General features: G+C 39.2%; 1 protein-coding gene across 1 annotated transcript; it reads right to left on the bottom strand.

Moving 5' to 3' along the window:
- Positions 1 to 1,252: 1,252 nt before the first annotated feature.
- Positions 1,253 to 2,318, bottom strand: LOC111525894 (olfactory receptor 2J3). Its single transcript, XM_023191550.2, has one exon. It carries the CDS (start codon positions 2,238 to 2,240, stop codon positions 1,305 to 1,307), a length of 936 nt encoding a protein of 311 aa, XP_023047318.2. The 5' UTR covers positions 2,241 to 2,318; the 3' UTR covers positions 1,253 to 1,304.
- Positions 2,319 to 8,272: the final 5,954 nt, after the last annotated feature.

Genomic DNA, 8,272 nt, shown 5'->3' on the forward strand with positions numbered 1-8,272 from the left:
GTCACACTGGAAATTGGAGGGAAGTTCCAAGATGCGTTTTTATTTTTATAATTTAGGAAACAGTGTGGGAATCAATCATATCTAAATTTCACAGGCCTCAAAAGCTACAGCTGACATTTGAGTTACAGAGAAAACTCAGGGATTGCAACTATGTTACTTTATAGTGAATTATCCTTTAGTCATTTTTCCACTTCATTTGACTACGACTGTCAGTTTAAATTGCTCTAGGTATAGCACTATTATTTCAGATGAAGATGGTTGACAATAATATATAGAACAAAATAACAACTTCTATAAAATATATTTATTTATTTGAAACACTTATACTGACATACATAATATACTTATTAACCATAAATATTCAAATTAGATCAAGCTTTAAAATAAAAGTAAACTATCATTTTCCATATGACAACTTGTATCATAAAATTTTTCCAATACATTTTCACATAATTCATTCATATGCCCATTTGCTTCAAGTCATTTTCAGAGCCTAGCTCTCTATTTTCCTCAAATGTTCTCCATAGTTCCTTAGGTTATGCAGTTGCTCCAAGCATTTACCTCACCTAAGTGTACCAAACCTATGATGACCATTTCTTTATAAGCTACATAGATCTGCTTTATCAGCTCCTTTTACTTCCTGTATACTTCTCACTGCCTTGCAAAAAAGAGGGATCTCAGATGCTGACTTCTGCTACACTGCTTCAAAGACTCTCTTGCTACAATTAATAAAACTTATCGTCCTACTATTGATATTGGCTATGAAAGAATATGGACCAAAATTCCTCTCAAAATTTACTATCCAACAAAGAAAAAATCAGTGTTGCAGAAAAGGATTTGAAGTATTTTGCTGTGTATTTAACAAAACTAAAGATAGAAGACAAAAGTATTCTGCCCAAAAAGCAACAAATTAAAAGCCATATTGTAGAGATTTTTAAATTGAGAGTATCATCTTTTCATAGGAATTATAACTTCGCTTTTATCAAGATTTACAACAAATTTCATGCCTTATTTTCAATCAAGAAAAGTCTGTCTTGGATTCATTAGGTTTGTGCCACGGAAAAACATCACTATAGATGTTTTATCTTGATTTTACATAGCTGTTTTCTCCACAAGTGAATGGTATTTAGGTTGACTGTGTTTTATTCATACCTGTCACGAGGAACTTCAGGACCTTGTTAGAGTACATGCTAAGCAAGTGCTAACAGAGTGAGTGAATAAAAGAATCGTTGATAAATAAATAGAAGGATGAATCATTGTGAGGGGAGACTCCATTATGTTGTTAATATGACACATACACAGGCTCACTCCCACCCCATTAGTCTCTTCACTGCCCCTCTTACATCTTTGTTTCTGAGGGTGTAGATTAGAGGGTTAAGACTAGGTGTGACAACAGTATAAAAGAGAACAATGAACTTGCCTTGATCTCGAGAATTTCCTGATGGTGGCTGGAGATATATGCACATGGCTGGAATGAAAATAAAAGATACAACCATAAGTTGGGCTCCACATGTTCCAAACACTCTCTGAAGCCCAGTGGTTGATTGCATCCTCAGTACAGCCTGGACAATGGCACCATAAGAAGTGAGAATGAGAATGAGAGGTATGAGAACAAAAACGGAGCTTGTGATCACGAGGGTCAGCTCATTGGCATGGGTATCAACACACGATAATCGCAGAAGTGCTGGAACTTCACAGAAACAGTGATCTACTTGGTGGTGTCCACACAGGGGTATCCAGAAGGTGAAGGAGGAATGAAGTGCTGAGTTGGTAAAACCACTTACCCAAGATGCCGCAGCCAACAAGTGGCAGAAACGAGGGTGCATGAGGACAGTGTAATGCAAAGGTCTACACACAGCTGCATAACGATCATAGGACATTACCACCAGTAGGACACACTCTGTGGTTCCCAGTGCAAGAACAAAGTAAAGTTGAATCATGCAACCAGCATAAGAGATGGTTTTTCCCAGGCCCCAGAGATTGACCAGCAAGTGAGGGATAGAGCTGGTGGTGTAGCAGAGATCCAGAAATGAGAGGTTTGAAAGGAAGAAGTACATGGGAGTGTGGAGATGGGAGTCCAGGTATGACAGGATGATGATGAACAGGTTTCCTGTCAGTGTCATTAAGTAGAAGATCAAGACAACCACGAAGAGAACTACTTCCAGATGAGGCCAGTTAGAAAATCCAACTAAAATAAAGTACCCCTCAGAGCTAGCATTGACTTTTCCATCATCATTCATTTCCTATTACCTGAGAGAAAAAAAAAAATGTCAGGTAAACTCAAAAAAGAGTAAACAAGTGATCCAAAAACATCAGCACACTTGAATAAAAAATAAAAGCCAGTTTGAAGGGCTTGCCATCATTTAATTGTAAGACAATTTAACCATTAGTAGTAATGAATTTAACAAAAGAAGAATTATAAAGCTCATACTGATATAAAAAGTAAAAGAATAAATACATGAATGGTGAAGATAAAGCTATTCCCTACAGTAGATCCCTAATTAACAAATATAGAAGGGGTGATGGTGTTAAGAAAAACATAAATGATTGCAAAACTAGTGGATAAAAATTTGATGGGGAACAGGATATGTACAAATATCTAAAATATCTAAAATAGTCTAAAATATCTCCTCACAAATTTCTTGTTAATTTCAAACTGAAAAACAGTGAAATTTATAGTAGAGAAACCTGGCAGACACCACCATAACCAAGATCGCTTGTATTTGCACAACCAACATCATGAGCCTGCTGTGATGATGCTCTGAACAGGACATGATGTCACTTCAGTGATATTTGTGTTAAACATTCTAATAATGCAGACTAATTCTAATAATGAAGACACATGAGAAAAACTCAAATTGAGAGAAGTATCTTGCGTATACAATTCAGAACTATCAAGCTTAAGTAGAAAAACAAAGGGTGAGGAACTGGTCCGGATGAAAGGAGACTAGAGAGATGTGATTTCTCAGTGTACAATCCTGCATTTTTTCAAAAACTAGCTATTAACAAAATTATTGAGACAATTTAAGAAATCTCAGTTTGGACTTGATTTGGGTACTGTGCTGGACTTATGTAAAGTAACATCCTTTTCCTTAGACAAAAAAACACTGAATAAAGTATTTGGTGTAAAGGAATGGGTCATCTCCAACTTACTCTCAACTAGTCCAGAAAAAGAGATGATAGATAGATAGATAGATAGATAGATAGATAGATAGATAGATAGATAGACAGATAGATACATAGATAGATAGATGGATAGATAGATGATAGATGATATAACAAAGCTTTGGGGGGAAATGTAAACTAATAATCTGGTTAAAGTGTAAATGTTAGTCTTTTATACTACTTTTTTGCAACTCTTCTCTAAGTTTGAAATTTTACCATAATAAAAAAATACAAAATAATTTTTTAATCTTATATTTTATTCAGATGTTTGCCTTATTATAGAAAAATAACTATCAAGTTCTCATTCATTTTACGGTGACATCTAGGTAAACGGTAATTGAAAGAAATTCCTAGCTAAGGAAGATAATTTCCATAAAACACAGAATCTTTCTTTGTTAATAAACAAGGAACTTTAGTTTTCTTTTCAGCATTTTCAAGTTATTTTCTTAAGTGTGATTGTGGAAAACGTAATCATTGTAACCCCAATAATCTTACACATGGATGGAAAGATATGTTGAAAATATTGAATTTAGTAGTTATTTCAAAATGTTCACCTAGGGGGTGGAGCAAGATGGCCAAATAGGAACAGCTCCAGTCTCTAGCTCCCAGCGCGAGCGACACAGGAGACAGGTGATTTCTGCATTTTCAACTAAGGTACTGGGTACATCTCACTAGGGAGTGCCAGACAATCGGTGCCGGTCAGCTGTTGCTGCCCGACCAGTGAGAGCTGAAGCAGGGCGAGGCATCGCCTCACCTGGGAAGTGCAAGGGGGAAGGGAATCCCTTTTCCTAGCCAGGGGAACTGAGACACAAAACTCTTGGAAAATTGGGTAACTCTTACCCCGATACTGCGCTTTACCAAGGGTCTTAGCAAACAGGCACACCAAGAGATTATATCCCACACCTGGCCAGGAGGGTCCCACGCCCACAGAGCCTCCCTCATTGCTGCTAGCACAGCAGTCTGCGATCTAATGGCAAGACAGCAGCGAGGCTGGGGGAGGGGCGCCCGCCATCACTGAGGCTTAAGTAGGTAAACAAAGCCACTGGGAAGCTCAAACTGGGTGGAGCTCACAGCAGCTCAAAGAGGCCTGCCTGTCTCTGTAGACTCCACCTCTGGGGACAGGGCACAGCTAAACAACAACACCAAAAAAAAAAAAAAAAAGCAGCAGAAACCTCTGCAGATGCAAACGACTCTGTCTGACAGCTTTGAAGAGAGCAGTGGATCACCCAACACAGAGGTTGAGATCTGAGAACGGACAGACTGCCTGCTCAAGTGGGTCCCTGATCCCTGAGTAGCCTAACTGGGAGACATCCCCCACTAGGGGCAGACCGACTCTCCACACCTCACAGGGTGGAGTACACCCCTGAGAGGAAGCTTCCAAAGCAAGAATCACACAGGTACACTCGCTGTTCAGCAATATTCTATCTTCTGCAGCCTCTGCTGCTGACACCCAGGCAAACAGGGTCTGGAGTGGACCTCTAGCAATCTCCAACAGACCTATAGCTGAGGGTCCTGACTGTTAGAAGGAAAACTAACAAACAGGAAGGACACCCACACCAAAACCCCATCAGTACGTCACCATCATCAAAGACCAGAGACAGATAAAACCACAAAGATGGGGAAAAAGCAGGGCAGAAAAGCTGGAAATTCAAAAAATAACAGCGCATCTCCCCCTCCAAAGGAACGCTGCTCATCACCAGCAACGGATCAAAGCTAGACGGAGAATGACTTTGACAAGATGAGAGAAGAAGGCTTCAGTCCATCAAATTTCTCAGAGCTAAAGGAGGAATTACGTACCCAGAGCAAAGAAACTAAAAATCTTGAAAAAAGAGTGGAGGAATTGATAACTAGAATAATTAATGCAGAGAAGGCCATAAACAAAATGACAGAGATGAAAATCAGGACATGAGAAATACGTGACAAATGCACAAGCTTCAGTAACTGACTTGATCAACTGGAAGAAAGAGTATCAGCGATTGAGGATCAAATGAATGAAATGAAGTGAGAAGAGAAACCTAAAGAAAAAAGAAGAAAAAGAAATGAACAAAGCTTGTAAGAAGTATGGGATTATGTAAAAAGACCAAATCTACATCTGATTGGGGCGCCTGAAAGTGAAGGGGAAAATGGAACCAAGTTGGAAAACACTCTTCAGGATATCATCCAGGAGAACTTCCCCAACCTAGTAGGGCAGGCCAACATTCAAATTCAGGAAATACAGAGAACGCCACAAAGATACTCCTCGTGAAGAGCAACTCCAAGACACATAATTGCCAGATTCATCAAAGTTGAAATGAAGGAAAAAATCTTAAGGGCAGCCAGAGAGAAAGGTCGGGTTACCCACAAAGGGAAGCCCATCAGAATAATAGCGGATCTCTCAGCAGAAACTCTACAAGCCAGAAGGGAATGAGGGCCAATATTCAACATTCTTAGAGAAAAGAATTTTAAACCCAGAATTTCATATCCAGCCAAACTAAGTTTCATAAGTGAAGGAGAAATAAAATCCTTTACAGATAAGCAAATGCTTAGAGATTTTGTCACCACCAGGCCTGAAGGGGTGGCCTGCCCCTCCACACCTGTGGGTGCTTCTCGCTAGGTGGAAACGAGAGACTTGAGAAAAGAAATAAAGACACAGAGACAAAGTATAGAGAAAGAAAAGCAGGGCCCCAGGGGACCAGTGCTGTGCTTTCAGAGGACCCACACTGGCACTGGCCTCTGAGTTCCCTCGGTATTTATTGCTAAAGAGATAAGGGAGTAAATAAGCAGTAAGGCATACAGGTACACGGAGCTGTTGCATTTTCCCAGGATCGGGCAGGAGACAGATGTTTTTCTTTTACTGAGGTTTAAGGGAATGGTACTGACCTTCAACCACAAGCAGGCTTTAAACATTTGCCTAACAAAGCACATTCCTTACAGCCCAAAATCCTTTCAACTTTAATTAGCACAGCAATGTTTCTAGCAAGGACAAGATTGGGGGTAGAGTCACAGATTAACAGCATCTCAAATATAGAGCCGAATGGAGTCTCTTAAACTTACTTCTATCTATAATAACACAGTAACAGGCTAACCTATTTTTTCCCTACACAGGCCTTACAAGAGACCCTGAAGGAAGCACTAAACATGGAAAGGAACAACCGGTACCAGCCATTGCAAAAACATGCCAAAATGTAAAGACCATCGAGCCTAGGAAGAAACTGCATCATCTAACGAGCAAAATAACCAGTTAATATCATAATGGCAGGATCAAGGGCACACATAACAATATTAACCTTAAAGGTAAATGAACTAAATGGTCCAATTAAAACACACAGACTGGCAAACTGGATAAAGAGTCAAGACCCATCAGTCTGCTGTATTCAGGAGACCCATCTCACATGCAGAGACATACATAGGCTCAAAATAAAGGGATGGAGGAAGATCTACCAAGCAAATGGAGAACAAAAAAAAGCAGGGGTTGCAATCCTAGTCTCTGATAAAATAGACTTCAAACCATCAAAGATCAAAAGAGACAAAGAAGGCCATTACATAATGATAAAGGGATCAATTCAACAGGAAGAGCTAACTATCCTAAATATATATGCACCCAATACGGAGCACCCAGATTCATAAAGCAAGTCCTTAGAGACTTACAAAGAGACTTAGACTCCCATACAATAATAATGGGAGACTTCAACACTCCACTGTCAACATTAGATAGATCAACGAGACAGAAAGTTAACAAGGATATCCAGGAATTGAACTCAACTCTGCACCAAGTGAACATAATAGACATCTACAGAATTCTCCACCCCAAATCAACAGAATATACATTCTTCTCAGCACCACATCACACTTCTTCCAAAATTGACCACATAATTGGAAGTAAAGCACTCCTCAGCAAATGTACAAGAACAGAAATTATAACAAACTGTCTCTCAGACGACAGTGCAATCAAACTAGAACTCAGGACTAAGAAACTCAATCAAAACCGCTCAACTACTTGGAAACTGAATAACCTGCTCCTGAACGACTACTGGGTTCATAACGAAATGAAGGCAGAAATAAAGATGTCTTTGAAACCAATGAGAATAAAGATACAACATACCAGAATCTGTGGGACACATTTAAAGCAGTGTGTAGAGGGAAATTTATAGCACTAAATGCCCACAAGAGAAAGCTGGAAAGCTCTAAAATGGACAATCTAACATCACAATTAAAAGAACTAGGGAAGCAAGAGCAAACAAATTCAAAAGCTAGCAGAAGGCAAGAAATAACTAAGATCAGAGCAGAACTGAAGGAGATAGAGATACAAAAAACCCTCCAAAAAATCCATGAATACAGGAGTTGGTTTTTTGAAAAGATCAACAAAATTGATAGACCGCTAGCAAGACTAATAAAGAAGAAAAGAGAGAAGAATCAAATAGACGCAATAAAAAATGATAAAGGGGATATCACCACCGACCCCACAGAAATACAAACTACCATCAGAGAATACTATAAACACCTCTACACAAATCAACTAGAAAATCTAGAAGAAATCGATAATTTCCTGGACACTTACACTCTCCCAAGACTAAACCAGGAAGAAGCTGAATCCCTGAATAGACCAATAGCAGGCTCTGAAATTGAGGCAATAATTAATAGCCTACCAACCAAAAAAAGTCCAAGACCAGATGGATTCACAGCTGAATTCTACCAGAGGTACAAGGAGGAGCTGGTACCATTCCTTCTGAAACTATTCCAATCAATAGAAAAAGAAGGAATCCTCCCTAACTCATTTTATGAGGCCAACATCATCCTGATACCAAAGCCTGGCAGAGACACAACAAAAAAAGAGAATTTTAGACCAATATCCCTGATGAACATCGATGCAAAAATCCTCGATAAAATACTGGCAAACTGGATCCAGCAGCACATCAAAAATCTTATCCACTATGATCAAGTGGGCTTCATCCCTGGGATGCAAGGCTGGTTCAACATACACAAATCAATAAACGTAATCCAGCATATAAAGAGAACCAAAGACAAAAACCACATGATTATCTCAATAGTTGCAGAAAAGGCCTTTGACAAAATTCAACAGCCCTTCATGCTAAAAACGCTCAGTAAATTCAGTATTGATGGAACGTAT

The sequence above is a fragment of the Piliocolobus tephrosceles genome, chromosome 5 (assembly GCF_002776525.5).
Source record: "Piliocolobus tephrosceles isolate RC106 chromosome 5, ASM277652v3, whole genome shotgun sequence".
Classification (NCBI taxonomy): domain Eukaryota; kingdom Metazoa; phylum Chordata; class Mammalia; order Primates; family Cercopithecidae; genus Piliocolobus; species Piliocolobus tephrosceles.

Excerpts from the sequence above, each read along its gene's own strand:
- LOC111525894 (XM_023191550.2), bottom strand. The coding sequence starts at position 2,240 with ATGAATGATGATGGAAAAGTCAATGCTAGCTCTGAGGGGTACTTTATT.